Raw genomic sequence first — 18,917 nt, forward strand, 5'->3', positions numbered from 1 at the left:
CATTTTGTGCATGTTGCTTGAACCTTCACTAGCATAGCTTTTTGGCACAGGGAGCTCTTTTGCTCTATGAAATTGCCATACAATGTCCAAGTGCTTAAAAAGATTTATTCCATAGAATATATGCCCGCAAGTTGAATTAACCTAACTTCGATAACGATGTGTTTTACTTTGTATGAAGGGAAATTTAACACCGCCTGTGTAGTGTAAAACTGGTGGTAAAGTGTTATGAAATATAAAATCAAAATAATTTTTCGAGAACAACTCCAGATAATTCCATTCAAAAGAGATTTTAAAAAATATAAAACTCCCAAATAATGTTATGAAAATTTCAGTTATGGCAGTTTTTAATAATCTTCCTCGTTTATGTAAAATTGGTAGGTGCTTTGAAATTATAGGTTAATAAGAAGAAATAAAAGCTCTCCTGCTGCCCATTATGATTCAAAGATTCAATGTACATTTAATATCAAAGTGTGTATGCAGTATGCAACCCTGAGGTTTGCCTTCCCCACAGATAGCCTTGAAACAAAGAAAACTATGGAACCCGTTCAAAGTAAGCAGCAAACCCAAAAAAGCAAATCACGCAACCAGCAACAAAAAAGAAATGACCGAGAAAACACGGAAAATAAAACACAAAAACACGAGTCCAACCATATTCCGTTCAGCTCAGTGTTCAGTATCTGCCGGCTGCCTGGATTCAGGTTCACCCAAAATAGCAACAAAAAAAGCTCACAGAAAGCAGAAACACATCGTAACGTGAACTACAGAGTCCAATCCACAAAAAGCATCGATCAAATCTTGCCCAAGAACTCTGGTACCAGCCTCCAAGAGCATCGAGGGAGAGAGAGATACCGTTTGAACACAGGGACCTTCCTTCAAGAAGGAGGGAGAAAGAGGCCATCACACATAGACGCCTCCCTGCGGCAGCAGTGAGCGAGAGGCTAGTAGACAGCGGTGAACACCCTGTCACTGTCCACACTTGTCTTAATGACTTCAATCTTCCCTGCGAGATAGACAAGAAATGGAGTTAATCATGGTCTCACACCCCGTCTCCAGGATTCCTGGCCTTGAAGCCGCACACTTTGCTCAAAGCCTCTCAGAACACCCTTGGAGACAGCAAGGTGCCAGATCACAAAATCAGCCTGATAACACACCACCAATATGTAGACTGCAGGCTCCAACAGTAGCAGAACCACATTTGAAAGAAAAAGAAAATGTGAAAGAAGTAGATTTGTGAACCATTTGGAGGATGTTGCCCTTGGTTACATTGTTTGCAGTGCTGTCTATGATATTAATTATGCCTCAGACCGCGTGTTTAGATGTTCACTGATCCAAGCAGGTCAAAATTGATTTGATGAAAATTCACCTGGAAATATTTAGTCCTAAGTAAGTTTGCAAGTACCCAATGATATAATTATATAGAGCTCCTTTGTAAGAAATTCAGTGAGGTATACAAATGTAGAAGCTGCCCTTAGTTCAACCCCATCTGCATTGTAATAATAAAGTATTCAGAAAACACACAACAGATCATGCAGTATTCTGTGGGGAGAAACCCTGCATCCACACAGCACAAAATTAACTGGTCTGATTCATTGTGCTTGTGGTCGTACTGCAGGTATCCTAATTGTACTGAGTTCCAAATAATAAGTTCTTGTCTCAATGTACAGGAAAATTCAGGAGCAAGATTCCCATTTTTAAGATCTGGCCAACGTTTTTGTATGACCATCTGCACCCCTCCTAAAGGATCCTATGTTGGGATACATGATGCAGAAGGTTGTTCTCAGCAGTGTCCCTTTCAATTAAATATTCCACACAGAGCAGCGTTACAAATGTCGAATTCATCCTTAGATGAGACAGCATAACAGAGGCAGTGTCTAAGGAGTCATAATCCAGCAGATATGTAGTATTAAAAAAGATTAAGTAAATATCAAAGAAGGTGAACTGAAGGCACCAGGATCTGGCAGTTGTAGTTAGAGATCTGAATAGTAAACTTTAATTTGGAGTTACAAAACTGATTATCAGACTTGTATTTTTGCAGGTTATCACTCAAGCAAGTGGAAATGGAGACCATCATACTATCCACATGCAACCTGTTGGCAAACAGTTTGATCGCGTTGATGACTTTTTCATTCCTCCAACCAATCTCATCATCAATCACATTAGGTACAACCTTATTGTTTTCTTTTAAGGGAAGGTTCCAGTGTTGGTAGAGTAGAACTGGGTGGGTCTCTGTTCACAGGAAGATGTGGAATGAAAGTATAAAGCAATTGTACATCCTTTGTTAAAGATAAACCAATTGGAGCAAGAGAATGGAAAGCCAAACTGATGGAGGCCATCCAAAGTATCAAGGATGTTCATGGGAAATGACTGGACCAGGGGAGAAAGATGGAGTTAAGGCTGGAAGAAATAAGTTCAGCAAGGCTGAAAGGGTGGATCTCCCACAAGCCCTGCTTGGGGGCTTTGGGCTTAACATGGAAGCAAGGAGAGACTCTCAAGAAATGAGGTTGAAGACTGTGTGGCAGCTAGTGGCTTAATGTTTGATGATGTCCTTGCACATTATTTCTTTCTGATAGCCAGTCTGTAAAATAGCAAGATGATCATTAAGATGTTAACACATACTCAGATGTATGCAACATAGATGGCAACAGTAAAGGTCATTAGCTGCTGTCTACTGTCACTACAGAATTTGTATGTGTTCGGGACAAAGAATCAGGCAGGACAGATCATTACAAACACTATCCACCCTGTAAAATGCATTATCCAAAGTCTCCCTTCTGGAAATTTCTATAGGGCTATTAAAGCAAAATTTAACACTGTTTTAAGAAGCTTCTTCCCCAGGCAATTGATCAGTTCAACCAATCTAGTAGCCTCCCCTCACCAACACCCCCTCCTTTATCTATGCCACCATCACTGCACTGCACTGTTAACACTTTGAAACATTTTTATGATGCTGTTTACATTGTAAATGCATGCTGTTATTTATGTACAGTTTTATGCACATCTTATTCCATATCTGTCATTTAATCTCTACTTTTATTTTTATGTAATTCATTACACTCGTTGAATGTTGTTGATTTTTATTGAATGTCGCACCCTGACCAACACACCACAGCAAATTCCTAATACTTATAATTATATATGGTGGGTAAAATAGATCTCTATGTTGCAACGAACAAGGCAAACCCAAATGCAGGACCCAGGCACGTAGATTGAGTTAGGATGCAGACGTGGGTGTGAGTGTTGAACGGCAAACAGGAAGGAGTGCAGGGAAGCAGGAGGCAGGCAGAACTTATATTGACATGGAACGTAGAAAGGGAAATGGCAGACAAAGCTTTTCTTAGCACGGAGAGAGAATGAGTTACACAGGTAAACCTCGGTACTGAAATAAAACTTAGAATACTATCTTGACACGGAGAGACAGAGTTTCACAGGTAAACCTCGGAACGGGAGTAGAACTTAGAAAAATTATGTTGACACGGAAAGACAGAATTTCACAGGTAAATCTCAGTACTGAAGTAAAACTTAGAACACACTATCCTCAGTGGCCAGGAAACGCTAATAACCACAATGGCAAAACCAACGATCTGGCAACTAGTGGGTGCAAAGCCGGGGTTCTTATGCTGCAGGTCTTGATGAAAACCAGCTATGCCGCTATCAAAGGAAATTAGGAGAAAATGGGGAATTAACGGTCAGAACCATGGCACAATCAAAGAGAATTAGGAGAAAATGGGGAATTAACGGTCAGGACCATGACAATACTCCCCCCCCCCCCCCCCAAAAGGGAGCCTTCAGGCAAATCCTCAGGCTGGTCTGGATTGTCTCGATGGAAATCTCGGATGAGGACAAGATGAAGGAGCGGGGAATCCAGGTGCGCTCCTCAGGACCGTATCCTTCCCAATCGACCAGGTACTGGAGACCCCTGCCTCGGTGGCTCACATCCAGTATTTGCTGGACAGTGTATGCTGGGTAATCGTCAATAATCTGGGTGGCTGGAGGGAGTTCAGCAGGAGGGCACAAAGGGCTGACAGACACAGGCTTCAACTGGGAGACGTGGAACGTGGGATGAATGTGCATGAATCTGGTCAGTTTGAGTCTGACCACCGAAGGGTTGATGATACTCTCAATTTCGAATGGTCTGAGGTAACGAGGAGCGAGTTTCTTGGGTTCACTCTTGAGGGGGATGTCTTTTGAAGAGTGCCAAACCATCTGACCAGGCCGATAGTTGGGTGCAGGAATTCGATGGCGACTGGCAATCCCCTGGTTGCGGTGGTTGAGCGGAGCAGGGCCACGCGTGCATCCTTCCAGACCTTGCAGCACCAGTGGAGATGGGACTGATCTGAAGGCACACAATGTCGTCTTCCTGGGCAGGAAACTGAAGGGGCAGGTAACCGAGGGAGTATTCAAAGGGAGACGTTCTGGTGGTGGTGCCGACCAGGGAGCGGTGGAAATACTCCACCCGAGTGAGATGGGTGCTCCAGGATGATGGGTTGCTGGCGGATATGCAGCGCAGTGCTGCTTCCAAATCCTGGTTTGCTCGTTCCGTTTGACCGTTGGTCTGTGGATGGAAACCAGAAGATAGACTTACTGAGGCTCCAAGGGCTTGACAGAAAGATCTCCAGACTTGAGAGATGAATTGGGGCCCTGGTCAGAAACGATGTCAGAGGGAATTCCATGAAGGCGGAAGATGTGCTGGACAAGGAGGTCGGCTGTTTCACGGGCTGTAGGGAGTTTGGGAAGGGCTATGAATTGCACGGCTTTGGAGAAACGGTCCACCATGGTGAGTACAGCTGTGTTACCATGTGAAGGGGGTAGTCCAGTAACAAAATCCAGAGCAGTGTGGGAAAAAGGGCGGCTAGGGACAGGTAGGGGATGAAGCAACCCAGCAGGTGGCCGAAAGGAGGCTTTTCCGTGGGCACACACAGTACAGGCAGAGACAAAAGAGCGAGTGTCAGCATCCATGGAGGGCCACCAGGAAGGTCGTCTCAGATGGGACAGATTTCGTTTGATTCCGGGATGGCAGGCGAAACAAGAAGTGTGTCCCCCACTGGAAAACCTGAGACCAAACAGAGCCAGGCACGAAGAGGCGATTGTGGGGTCCATTACCTGGGTCAGGTTGAGTCCGTTGGGCCTCCTTGACTGTGGATTTGATCTCCCAGGTGAGGGCAGCTACCACACAGGATGGTGGAAGGATGGTCTCAGGGTTGGGAAGGCCCTCCTCAGAGACATATTGATGAGAGAGAGCATCGGGCTTCCCGTTCTTGGAGCCCAGATGATAGGTGAGTGTGAAACTGAAACTGCCAAAAAGTAGTGCCCAAAGGCGTTTAGCAGTTTGGATGTACTTAAGGTTCTTATGGTCTGTCCAGATGATGAATGGATGTTCAGCTCCCTCCAGCCAGTGCCTCAACTCCTCCAAAGCAAGTTTGATGGCCAGTAACTCCCGGTTCATAGTTCCGTTCAGCAGGGGATAGACGGCGAGGGAAGAAGGCGCAGGGATGGAGCTTTTGGTCTGGGCCGGACCGCTGGGAGATGACCGCACCCACCCCAGAATCAGAGGCATTGACTTCCACAATGAATTGTTGAGAGGGGTCAGGTTGGACCAGGGTGGGAGCAAAAACGCCTCTTCATCTCCGAGAAGGCTGAGTCTGCTTCGGGAGTCCAGTGAAAAGGGGTTGCAGGAGAGGTGAGCTGAGTTAGGGGCACTGCCACCCGGCTGTAATCCCTGATGAAGCGACGGCAGGAGTTAGGGAACCCCAGAAATCGCTGGAGTTGTTTGAATGTCGTGGGTTTTGGCCACTCTGCCACCGCCCAGATCTTTTCAGGCTCCACCCTCACTTGCCCGCTCTCAATGATGTACCCCAAGAAACTGACGGAACAGACATGGAATTCGCACTTCTCTGCCTTAACGAATAGCTTGTTCTCCAAAAGCCTCTGAAGAACCTGATGGACATGGTGGGTGTGTTCCTGAAGACTGCGGGAGAAGATTAGGATGTCATCCAAATAACCGAAAATGAAACGATTAATAAAGTCCCTAAGGACATCATTTACCAGGGCTTGGAAGACAGCGGGCACATTGGTGAAACCGAATGGCAAGACCAGATATTTGAAATGACCAAGGGGGTGTTAAAAGCTGTTTTCCATTCATCTCCCTCCCTTATCCTGACCAGGTGATAGGCATTCCGCAGGTCCAACTCAGAGAAAATGGTGGCTCCGTGAAGGGGCTCGAAAGCCGAGTTGATAAGGGGCAGGGGATACTTATTCTTTATGGTGATGCTGATCAGGCCATGGTAGTCAATGCAGGGGCGCAGTGAACCGTCCTTCTTCCCCACAAAGAAGAATCCTGCGCCTACAGGTCAGATAATGCCAGCCGCGAGAGAGTCATTTGGGTAAGCTTCCATTGCTTCCCTTTCTGGTCAGGACAGGTTATATAGCCCAATGGGTAGAGGGGCTCTGGGGAGAAGGTCAATTGTGCAATCGTAAGGGTGGTGTGGAGGCAGGGAAAGAGCCCGTTGTTTACTAAACACTTCTCCCAGATCGTGATACTCTACTGGAACCTTGGATAAGTCGGGGGGTTCAGAGGCAGACGAGGTCACGGTGACTTCCACTGGAGAAAGGGATGATTGTAGACAAGGGGAGTGACAGAATGGACTCCATCTGACTATCCTCCCAGTGAACCAGTCAACGTGGGGGTTATGACGGCTTAACTAGGGGTAACCAAGAACTATAGGAGTTTGAGGAGAGGTAAGTAAATTGAATCGTATCTGTTCCCAATGGTTTCTACAGAGAAGGAGAGACAGGGGTTCCGTGCAGTGTGTGATTCGGGCCAGTAGTCTACCGTCCAGTGCCCAGGCTTCCAGGGGAGCACTCAACGGTTTACGAGGAATTCCAGCCTGGAAAGCTAAGATCTTATCCAAAAGGCTTCCCTCAGCGCCAGAGACCACTAGTCCTAACAGTGGCAGGGACTGTTGGTTGTAATGCAAAGTGGCTTGAAGCTGCATCCGGGTTCAGGGGACGGAAGGGAATGTTGTCTGGCTCACCAGGGTCCCCCTTTCTACTGGTGAGTCTTCCCTTTTTGGCCAAAGGGGACAGGTAGAACGGAAGTGGCTGGACTGGCCACAATATAGACACTCACCCGCTCTCATTCTCCGGAGTCGTTCAGTGGGGGAAAGACAGTTCCGTCCCAGCTGCATAGGTTCCTCTCCTGGGGCGGTGGAAACAGCCGGGCTGGGAGCTACTCTAGGAGCAGGAGGAGAAGAGAGGCTTGTTCAGGTGGGAAGTGGTAATGAGTGCCGAGGAGTGGCCAAAGATGGTGGACGACCAGTTCTTTCTCTATGACGTTCTCGGAGACTATTGTCCAATCTGGTGGCTAGGGAGATCAAGGAGTCCAGGCTGTCTGTGTCGTCTCTTGCCACCAACTCATCTTGCACCGTGTTACTGAGACCATTCTGAAATACCCCTTGGAGTGCCTCATCATTCCACCCTGAGTCAGCCACTAGCATCTGGAACTCCACGGAATATGAACCGGATTTGATCAGGGACCTCGAGGTAAAGGAACCATTAGGAGGTAGTGACCATAATATGATATGTTTTAACCTACAATTTGAGAAGGAGAAGGGAAAATCGGATGTGTCAGTATTACAGTTGAACAAAGGGGACTATGGAGCTATGAGGGAGGAGCTGGCCAAAGTTCAATGGAACAATACCCTAGCAGGGAAGACAGTGGAACAACAATGGCAGGTATTTCTGGGAATAATGCAGAAGGTGCAGGATTGGTTCATTCCAAAGAGGAAGAAAGATCCTAAGGGGAGTAAGGGGCGGCCGAGGCTGATGAGGGAAGTAAAGGGCAGTATAAAAATAAAAGAGAAGTATAACAGCAAAGATGAGTGGGAAACCGGAGGACTGAGAAGCTTTTAAAGAGCAACAGAAGATAACAAAAAAGGCAATACGCCAAGAAAAAATGAGGTACGAAGGTAAACTGGCCAAGAATATAAAGGAGGATAGTAAAAGCTTCTTTGGGTATGTGAATAGCAAAAAAAATAGTTAAGACCAAAATTGGGCCATTGAAGACAGAAACGGGTGAATTTATTATGGGGAACAAGGAAATGGCAGACGAGTTGAACAGGTACTTTGGATCTGTCTTCACTAGGTAAGACACAAACAATCTCCCAGATGTAATAGTGGCCAAAGGAACTAGGGTAAAGGATGAACTGAAGGAAATTTATTTTAGGCAAGAAACAGTGTTGGATAGACTGTTGAGTCTGAAGGCTGATAAGTCCCCGGGACCTGATGGTCTGCATCCCAGGGTACTTAAAGAGGTGGCTCTAGAAATCGTGGACGCATTGGTAATCATTTTCCAACGTTCTACAGATTCAGGAACAATTCCTGCTGATTGGAGGGTGGCTAATGTTGTCCCACTTTTCAAGAAAGGAGGGAGAGAGAAAACAGGGAATTATAGACCGGTTAGCCTGACGTCAGTGGTGGGAAAGATGCTGGAGTCAATTATAAAAGAGGAAATAACAACACATTTGGATAGCAGTAGAAGGATCAGTCTGAGTCAGCATGGATTTATGAAGGGAAAATCATGCTTGACTAATCTTCTGGAGTTTTTTGAGGATGTAACTATGAAAATGGACAAGGGAGAGCCAGTGTACATGTACTTCCAGAAAGCTTTTGATAAAGTCCCACATAGGAGATTAGTGGGCAAAATTAGGGCACATGGTATTGGGTGCAGAGTACTGACATGGATTGAAAATTGGCTGGCTGACAGGAAACAAAGAGTAGCGATTAACGGGTCCCTTTCGGAATGGCAGGCTGTGACCAGTGGGGTACCGCAAGGTTCAGTGCTGGGACCGCAGCTGTTTACAATATACATTAATGATTTAGATGAAGGGATTCAAAGTAACATTAGCAAATTTGCTGATGACACTAAGCTGGGTGGCAGTGTGAAATGTCAGGAGGATGTTATGAGAATGCAGGGTGACTTGGACAGGTTGGGTGAGTGGGCAGATGTATGGCAGTTGCAGTTTAATGTGGATAAATGTGAGGTTATCCACTTTGGTGGCAAGAACAGGAATGCAGATTACTATCTAAATGGAGTCAAGTTAGGAAAAGGGGAAGTACAATGAGATCTAGGTGTTCTTGTACATCAGTCAATGAAAGCAAGCATGCAGGTACAGCAGGCAGTGAAGAAAGCTAATGGTATGCTGGCCTTTATAACAAGAGGAATTGAGTATAGGAGTAAAGAGGTCCTTCTGCAGCTGTACAGGGCCCTGGTGAGACCCCACCTGGAGTATTGTGTGCAGTTTTGGTCTCCAAATTTGAGGAAGAACGTTCTTGCTATTGAGGGAGTACAGCGTAGGTTCACAGGGTTAATTCCCAGAATGGCAGGACTGTCATATGTTGAAAGATTGGAGCGACTGGACTTGTATACACTGGAATTTAGAAGGATGAGAGGGGATCTGATTGAAACATATAAGATTATTAAGGTATTGGACATGCTGGAGGCAGGAAGCATGTTCCCGCTGATGGGTGAGTCCAGAACTAGAGGCCACAGTTTAAGAATAAGGGGTAGGCCATTTAGAACAGAGATGCAGAAAAACTTTTGCACCCAGAGAGTGGTGGATATGTGGAATGTTCTGCCCCAGAAGGCAGTGGAGGCCAAGTCTCTGGAGGCATTCAAGGGAGAGTTAGATAGAGCTCTTATAGATAGCAGGGTCAAGGGATATAGGGAGAGGGCAGGAACGGGGTACTGATTGTGTATGGCGGTGCTGGCTAGAAGGGCCGAATGGCCTACTCCTGCACCTACTGTCTATTGTCTGTAATATTCGGTAACTCTGCATGAGCCCTGGTGAAGCGTGAGTAGATGCTTGGCGGTGTCTTTACCACGGACGGGGTGGTCAAAGATCTTTCTCATTTCCAGAATAAAGGTGGCAAAAGAAGAGCAGATATCCGATTGGTTATCCCAAACAGCTGTGGCCCATGCTAAGGCACTTCCTGGCAACAACTCCATGATATAAGCAATCCTGAGGAGAACTGAAGAAGGAAGGCCTGGCACTTCCCCAAATCCCCAGCGTAGTGCTCCAGGCGTGATGTGAGCAGACAGGGTACAGAGGTTCATCATGACCTCCCGGAGGAGTTGCTCGTGCTGTCCCAGTAGGGAACCCTGGCTGGTGAGGGCTTGTTGAAGGGTATTCATGTCCTCTGGGTCCATCGTGGCCAGATCATTCTGTTGCAACAAACGAGACAAACCCAAACACAGGACACAGGTATGGAGATTGAGTTAGGATGCAGTCGCGGGCATGAGCGTTGAACAGCAAACTGGAGGGAGTTCAGGGCAGCAGGAGGCAGGCAGAATTTATCTTGACATGGGGCGTAGAAAGGGAAGTGGGAAACAAAGCTTTTCTTAGCACGGAGAGATGGAGTTACACAGGTAAACCTCGGTTCTGAAGTAAAACTTAGAATACACAATCCTAAGCAGCCGGGAACCAGGAAACATTAATTACCACACTGGCAAAACCAACAATCTGTCAACTAGTGGGTGCAAAGCCGGGGTTCTTATGCTGCAGGTCTTGATGAAAACCAGGTATGCTGCTATCAATGGGAATTAGGAGAAAATGGGGAATTAATGGTCATGACCGTGACACTCTAATCCTTGACAGAGGTTAACACTGTACCATGCAAAACGCTGACCATAGCAAATGGCACTCAGCAGGAGAGAACTGGTCACAAAGACCTTTCTGACTTCTACTGAGTCTTAGTGATTATTCTGAAATGTGAGCTCTCGCATTATGTGCAATTAATTCTGAGTTAGTTTCCAACTTTGCCCATTACCTGATCTACAGACAAAGCTATTCATTGCACAAAAGTGACTTCTGAAACAGCTCACACGAAGTTCACTGATTAATCCTAATTCCATTGGGAAAAAAGGTCTGCAGCAAGCTTAGCTGTGGAGAGGAAAACCATGATTTCTGTCATCTTCATGGTGTAAGGACAGTAAACTCATATTGTATGTATCAAAGGTATTGTAATATCAGAACCAGTGATGTTTTGTATTTAGATTCACTATGCAATATGTGCAGGCATGTTGGAGGAAACTTTCCTCTTTCCTCTTCTTGAACAATTCTTATTAATTAGTATTACATTAAATCTACAAAACTGAATACTAAGTACTCAGCACAATCGAGGATAACACTGAAAATCGTATTGGTACGTTTGCTCCTGGTAATTTGGCTGACACTGTGCAAATGCAATCCATTAGAGCACACTTGTCATCTCCAAAATGCACATAAACATGATCTGACCTGGTTAGGTTGCCTGAGCAGCTGTTTCCAGGTGTAATTGCACCTCAGGAAAATCAGCTGGGCCCCATTGGTGGACACTTCACTTGAGCAAGATTGATAACATTGGACAGAAATTCTTTTTGAAAGTGTTGCTTCCTCAGAATTTCTTTTTTGTTTATGATAGACCACTAGAAGCTGGACCCAAAAATAATTTTGGACTACTTGTATCAGATTAGGAATTTGGAGAAACAACAGTTGCAAAACAGTGCTGATACATTGCAATTGTTCAATCTACTAAGCTAAAAATGTTTTGTCAATAGTTTTCATTTGTACTCAGTGTCTGAGGCTTCTCACTTAAGTGTCCAACAATAATCAGCTAGCATTGATGGATTCCAGTTGCCCTGATACTGTTTCTCCATGACTGCAATATCTTGGTGAAACCTTTCACCATGCTCGTCATGGACAGTGCCAAGATCTTGCAGGGAAGAAGTCTAAACGGGAATGCAGAAAATGAATTGTTAGTGGCATGTTGCACTTCATGGTTTTGTTTGCTTCAAGCATGTTGTCAACCAGCTTCATGTACAAACCCCATTTCCAGAAAAGTTGGGATATTTTCCAAAATGCAATAAAAACAAAAATCTGTGATATGTTAATTCACGTGAACCTTTATTTAACTGACAAAAGTACAAAGAAAAGATTTTCAATAGTTTTACTGACCAACTTAATTGTATTTTGTAAATATACACAAATTTAGAATTTGATGGCTGCAACACACAACAAAAGTTGGGACAAAGTTAAAATAAGATTGAAAAGTGAACAGAATATTCAAGTAACACCGGTTTGGAAGACTCCACATTAAGCAGGCTAATTGGTAGCAGGTGAGGTATCATGACTGGGTATAAAAGTAGCGTCCATCAAAGGCTCAGTCTTTTCAAGCAAGGATGGGTCGTGGCTCACCCCTTTGTGGCAAAATTCGTGAGAGAATTGTTAGTCAGTTCAAAAGGAACATTTCCCAATGCAAGATTGCAGAGAATTTATGTCTTTCAACATCTACAGTACATAATATTGTGAAAAGATTCAGAGAATTCAGAGACATCTCAGTGCGTAAAGGGCAAGGTCGGAAACCACTGTTGAATGCGCATGATCTTCGAGCCCTCAGGCGGCACTGCCTAAGAAACCGTCATACTACTGTGACAATTATAGCCACATGGGCTCGGGAGTACTTCGGAAAACCATTGTCACTTAACACAGTCCGTCGCTGCATCGAGAAATGCAACTTGAAACTGTATTACGCAAGGAGGAAGCCATACATCAACTCTATGCAGAAACGCCGGTGAGTTCTCTGCGCCTGAGCTCATCTCAGATGGACGGAAAGACGGTGGAACCGTGTGCTGTGGTCAGATGAGTCCACATTTCAGCTAGTTTTCGGAAAAAACAGGCGTCGAGTTCTCCGTGCCAAAGGTGAAAACGACCATCCTGATTCGTATCAGCAAAAGTTGCAAAAGCCAGCATTTGTGATGGTATGGGGGTGCATCAGTACCCACGGCATGGGTGAGTTGTATGTATGTGAAGGTACCATTGACTCTGGGGCATATATTAGGATCTTAGAGAGACATATGTTGCCATCAAGGCGACGTCTCTTCCCAGGACGTCCATGCTGATTTCAGCAGGACAATGCCAGACCACATTCTGCACAGGCTACAACAGCGTGGCTTTGTAGACACAGAGTGCGTGTGCTTGACTGGCCTGCTGCCAGTCCAGATCTATCTCCTATTGAAAATGTATGGCGCATCATGAAGAGGAGAATCAGACAACGGAGACCACGGACTGTTGAGCAGCTGAAGTCATATATCAAGCAAGAATGGACAAAATTTCCAAATGCAAATCTACTATAATTAGTATCCTCAGTTCCAAAACGATTAAAAAGTGTTATTAAAAGGAAAGGTGATGTAACACAATGGTAAACATGCCTCTGTCCCAACTTTTGTTGAGTGTGTTGCAGCCATCAAATTCTAAATTTGTGTATATTTACAAAATACAATTAAGTTGATCAATAAAACTATTGAAAATCTTTTCTTTGCACTTTTGTCAGTTAAATAAAGGTTCACGTGAATTAACATATCACAGATTTTTGTTCTGATTGCAATTTGGAAAATATCCCAACTTTTCTGGAAATAGGGTTTGTAGTTTGGTGCTCTGTAGTTGCCAAGATAAATTTCAACAACATCCTGAAATGTCTTCCAAGCAATTTTCTCCAGTACCACTAGAAGCTCTTCGAATTGTCTGCCATTGATGACCTGTTTGATTTGTGGACCAACAAAAATACCTTCCTTAATCTTGGCATCTGTTATTCTGACTTGATTTATGAATTGAAATAACAAATATATATGATTTCAAAATAAAAAGGTGTATGATAAAGAAATTTCATGGTGATTTTCATGATCAAGCAGTCCAAAATCCATAAGGTACACTTAGAAGTATCCAGGAAGCTAAATCTTTGTTGTGCAGTGTAATTACCCAGCATCAATTGCAGATTTTAAAATGTCACAGATCTCACACCTGACATTTTTTTACTCTTACTAACATAAACTGGAGTCTTTTGGTACAACTTATGACTTTCACTGAACACTCACATAAATGACTATGAGCACATCATGCTGAGATCACCAATAAGACGTCAATTAAATGACCTGCTCTGAAACATCAGTGTCTCACTTGTAACATCCAACAGCCTGAATTTTCAAAATTTGGGATAATCAAAGGTCCTTCATTGATCTAGAGCTGCACACTGTGATCTCTGCCTCATTGATTATCCTTCCTCAGGCAGTGGCATGCAACTGTTCCTGACAAGGGACTCAATCAGAGCCTGTGATCCCATGTGGGCTGCTAACACAGGTAGAGGCTCATCATGTTTCTTTGCCTGTTTTAGATATTGCAGCATAACTGACTGTATCTGTAGTGTGTGCTGAGGTGATCTATAAACCAGTCTCATTTAGATGTTAATTATAATACTTAAGTGGAATTGGGGCTTCAGAATATATGGATACACTTCACTGCAGACTTAAAGAATGACTGCATGTCACACATATGATGTCATATGTGACTTATTTACTCACAAATATGCCATAGAATTATCCAATGTTCAACTGCCTTTCTTTTTAGTCAACTTCCCTACCTGCAGAACCACACCACAGGAATATGTGGAAAACCTTTTTTTGTAGATGCCAGTTGTCCTTAGAAGACTGCAGTAGTTGTTAATTAAAAAATCTTTGTTTAATATGAAGGGAATGCCAGTAAGTGTTCATTGCCCCTCTAGCATAACTTATTAAGAATTTGGAAACTCCAAAAAAAAGTCTCAGAAGATTTTCCACGGCTCTCCTGCCAGCTATGTAGAATCTACCCACAACAATCAGCAACTCTCTGCATAAGGTATTCTTTCAGCTTCCAAAAGTTGATTTAAGACCATAAGTCATAGGAACAGAATTAGGCCATTTGACCCATCTAGTCTGTTCCACCATTCAATCGTGGCTGATCCTTTTTTCCCCTCCTCAGCCTCATTTCCCAGCCTTTTCCCCATAACCTTTGAGGGCATGTCCAATCACGAACCGATCAATCTCCGCCTTAAATACACCCAATAACCTGGCCTCCACAGCTGCCTGTGGTAACAAATTCCACAAATTCACCACTCTCTGGCTAAAGAATTTTCTCTTCATCTCCATTTGATGGAGGACTAATCATTTATGTCTTTTTGTTTAGATTCGGATTTATTGTTCATAGCTCAGAAGCAGCACTTCACAAGATTGATCTGGAAACTGTGGCCTACATCAAGACAATCAGCCTAAAGAACTACAGCTGCAACCCAGAAGCAATGGCCTACACTCATCTGGGTGGCTATTACTTCATCCATTGCCAGACAAATGACTCAAGCTTGCCTCAGTCACAGATCATCATTGACAGTGTCACTGATTCTGTAATTGGATACAATGATAAAGTGTCAGGTACTCCATATATCTCCCCTGATGGACACTACATAGTCAGCACAGATGATTACAAGGGGCTAATTACAGTCCAGTCTGTTACCTTGCGGGGTGAGATCATGTCTACATTTGAAATTACTACAGACCTACACATTGTTGATGTGACCTTCCAGCTATCTTTCACAGAAGCCAATGAATATTACATCTACGCCAGCTCTGGTGTTCAAACGGATTTGCTGTTTCTGGAACTCTCCACAGGGAACATTAAATTCATTAAGGGCTTGAAAGTTCCCATTAAACAAAAGGACTGGTTGTGGAATGGCAATAACAGGGCAATAGTTAACAGTGGTTTATTTGGACAGCATCTCATTGCTCCGTCTAAGGATTCCTTGTTCATCATAGGAGCAAGACAAAAGAAATTGAACTGTGAGATATCCAAGATAACACGAGGCAACACAATTGTGTGGGTTGGGGAAGCATGAAAACCTACAGAGCGGAGCTTAACTTCATCCAATGACCTTTTACACTGCTTTTAAGACAACTGTACAGATAGCATCTGCATTTTTTTACACACTGAAAAGCAATCTTACTGTACACAACTTTGCTGAACTTAGTGTTTTGAATATTATTGTGAGCATAGATTGCAAGTATTAGTTAATAATAAATTAAACCCTTTATGTTTTAATGTTTTCATTTTAAAAATCATTCATCACCTCTTTCATTTCTGCAGAGAAAAAAATATATTTTCGATAACTTTTCACCGTGGATTATCATAAATGTATTCTAAAAGACAGCAAGAGCTACAGGACGTTTCTCTTCCACCCCTTATTCATCTCTTCCTACAACAATTTACTTTGAAATCAATCACATTGTTACATTTTTATTTTTAAATTTGGGCGTGATCATGAACTACAGTCCTCAAATGGTCACAAAGCAAAAACAATAAAGATACACATTGATTGAAATTAATTCAGCTAATTGTTGTTTAGTATTTTGCTCTTTCCCTCTAGTTCTGAGATTCTCTTATTAAATTGATGGACATTCTGTATAAGGTACAATTTCTAAAATTTAACAGAGCAACACACGCAGTCCCAACTCAGCAGGAACTTAATAAGTAATGCAACATCTATGGAGAGGAATAAAGAGTTGACATTTTGAACCAAAACCCTTCATCAAGACTCGCAAAGCATCAACTCTTTACTCCTCTCCATAGATGCTGCCTGATCTGCTAAGTTTTTCCAACATTTTGTGTGTGTTACTTCAGAGTTCCAGCATCTACAGAATCTCTTGTGTGTCCAAAAGTTAACAGATTTGCTTCTGCTATGTTATTATGTATGGTCAGACCCTTCATGCAGTGTACTGTCTTTGTACAGAAGAGTTAGAGCCAGAAGGGGAAGATAAACTCACTGTGTCATTAATGCATTTCCTAACCCTGATGCAATGCACAAGGCTGAATAGAAAATACTTCCGTAGCAGGATTTCCACCATCCTCTTAAAGTCAAAATTGAGTGCCGTTTGCTGAAGTTTATACCTAAAACACATTGAATCTAATGAAAAAACAGCTGGCAAACACATACTGACAAACTGGCATTATCCAACAACTTTAGAAAGTTCCTTTGCTGTTGTCCAAGCAACCTGGTCTGACCAAGAGAAACTAAATACCTATAATCAAATCCAGAGTTTCCTTCTGCAACTCGGTATCAAAGACAGAAGTTGGATCAAGTTTTCATCTACATACCATACATAGGTGACACCTAGATTAGATCTGTTTTTTAGTCATTTCCAAATGAAATTGGATGTATGGGGGAATTGGATAGGCATTCTGTGAAATTCATGCCCCATGTCAAAATAGAGAGAGTACAGAGAAGATTTCACAGAGAAGATTTACAGAGAAGTAAAATTGGATAGGTATATGGACAGGAAAGGAATGGAGGGTTATGGGCTGAGTGCAAGCCAGTGGGACTAGGTGAGAGTAAGCGTTCGGCACAGACTAGAAGGGCAGAGAAGGCCTGTTTCCGTGCTGTAATTGTTATATGTCAGGCATTTTCCCAGTACTAAGCACTCATTGCATATAATATGTTTCCTCCCTTGCTAGTATAAATTGGGGTGCAATATTTAACCTTCACATAACTAAGAGCTCACCATTGCCACTTGTTTATATTTACATGTCTACTTAAATAGGACACTGATGACATCAGGAGACTAGACTAGACAAGAAACAGTGCACAGACTGTGCTACAAATGGAAGTGTTAACTCTATCTAAAGATATTCAATAGATATTTCAGTATGAGATACTGCTGACTGCATTCTAATGTTGGTGCTATTATTACGGTCATAAAGAGACTACTCCCATGGAGTCATCAGAGACATCACAAGCTCCCTCTATGGAGATCAAGGTTCATCTTAATACTCGGCTTTCTTGCCATAGGGTTCTCCCAAAGCACCCCAACAACCAAATCACACAATTTGCACAGAGCAGCATCAGCAGTCATTCAGAGACTAAATCCTTACAAAATTGATTTCATCCTCTTCTAACACATTGAGGAAAACGGCATTGGTCAACTGAAGTATCAGTCCAGGCGTATTCTGCAATTTATGCTCAGCAAGAGTGGAGACATCTTCACTTGCTTTATACAGAGTAAAGTTTGGTGTTTGAGAAAGAGCAATGCAGGTGTGAGCAGAGGCAGAAGGAGCAGTGGTAATGGCAGCTACTAGGAGGACACGGCATGACACCAGCAGTTTTAGCTCCAAGCAGAATGAACAACTCTTTTCATAAGGAGCCTTCTAATTCATGATCCCCAGAATGGCTCTCTCCCCATTCAATTCTTTATATAAAAATAGTTCGCCAATAAAAAGCTGAGAGCAACCATCCTATTCCTCCTTGCATGATTAACTGCACTGATTAAAACACTTCAGTGAATGATCCCTGATCCATTTACAGCAAGGCTCAACTACAATGGTTTTCAGTGACCTGAAAAATTGTGCAAATTTTAAAATAAGTAGGTATTGTCATCCCTAAATGATGTAAGTAGACTTAACCCATGCCAAGCTTTTCTTTCAGTTGACCTAGAAGTTCTCCTGCCCCACCCCAGAAAAACATTCCAATGCCATCATAGCAGACAGAACTCCCCCCCCCCCCCCCACCTGGCAATTCTCCTTCTGATGAAAATACCAGGTTACATTCATTAAATCTTTTTCATTCCTGCAGCCTCTTATACAGTTTTTTCTCACCTTCTCAAAATATGCATTTAGTAAACTGCCCAATTCTGGGTATGAACTATAATAGCATTTTCAACATATTTTTGGCTAATTCTACATTTTCAGGGGTCCAACACAGCTTAAATATTATGTACAGTACATGGTTGGAGCACGATTTTTAAAACCAGTGAAATCCTATTTCTAACAAAGTAGTTTTAAGGCATTACCTGTGTTGCAATAAACAGGGAAATGTGGAGTACAGAAAATGATAAAGGACGGTAACATTTCAGCCCTTCAATAACTATGTAACACCACTCATCGAGCCATTGATCTGGATGGCTCCTTAATGCTTAAGCACCTACTTTATTTTCCAGTCTTAAAATTCATTTATAACTTAATGTGTTGTTGTGTCAAGGGACTGTGAATTTGCTCTTTCTCCCTGTTATTGCAATCTCAGAGTTCACTGTT

General features: G+C 43.2%; 1 protein-coding gene across 5 annotated transcripts in view; it reads left to right on the forward strand.

Moving 5' to 3' along the window:
- LOC140739159 (follistatin-related protein 5-like) overlaps positions 1 to 17,307 on the forward strand; it is a 672,573-nt gene extending 655,266 nt beyond the window's left edge. For 3 of the 5 annotated variants that reach the window (XM_073067156.1, XM_073067159.1, XM_073067158.1), the window contains 2 exons: positions 2,036 to 2,160; positions 15,030 to 17,306. In XM_073067156.1, coding sequence (XP_072923257.1) covers positions 2,036 to 2,160; positions 15,030 to 15,732 — 828 coding nt within the window. In that variant the 3' untranslated portion in view covers positions 15,733 to 17,306. Of the gene's footprint in view, positions 1 to 2,035; positions 2,161 to 15,029 lie in introns of all 5 variants that reach the window. The other 2 variants (XM_073067157.1, XM_073067160.1) reach the window with 1 other exon arrangement.
- The last annotated feature ends 1,610 nt before the right edge of the window (positions 17,308 to 18,917 follow it).

Source organism: Hemitrygon akajei, chromosome 15 (genome assembly GCF_048418815.1).
Source record: "Hemitrygon akajei chromosome 15, sHemAka1.3, whole genome shotgun sequence".
In the NCBI taxonomy this organism is placed as follows: domain Eukaryota; kingdom Metazoa; phylum Chordata; class Chondrichthyes; order Myliobatiformes; family Dasyatidae; genus Hemitrygon; species Hemitrygon akajei.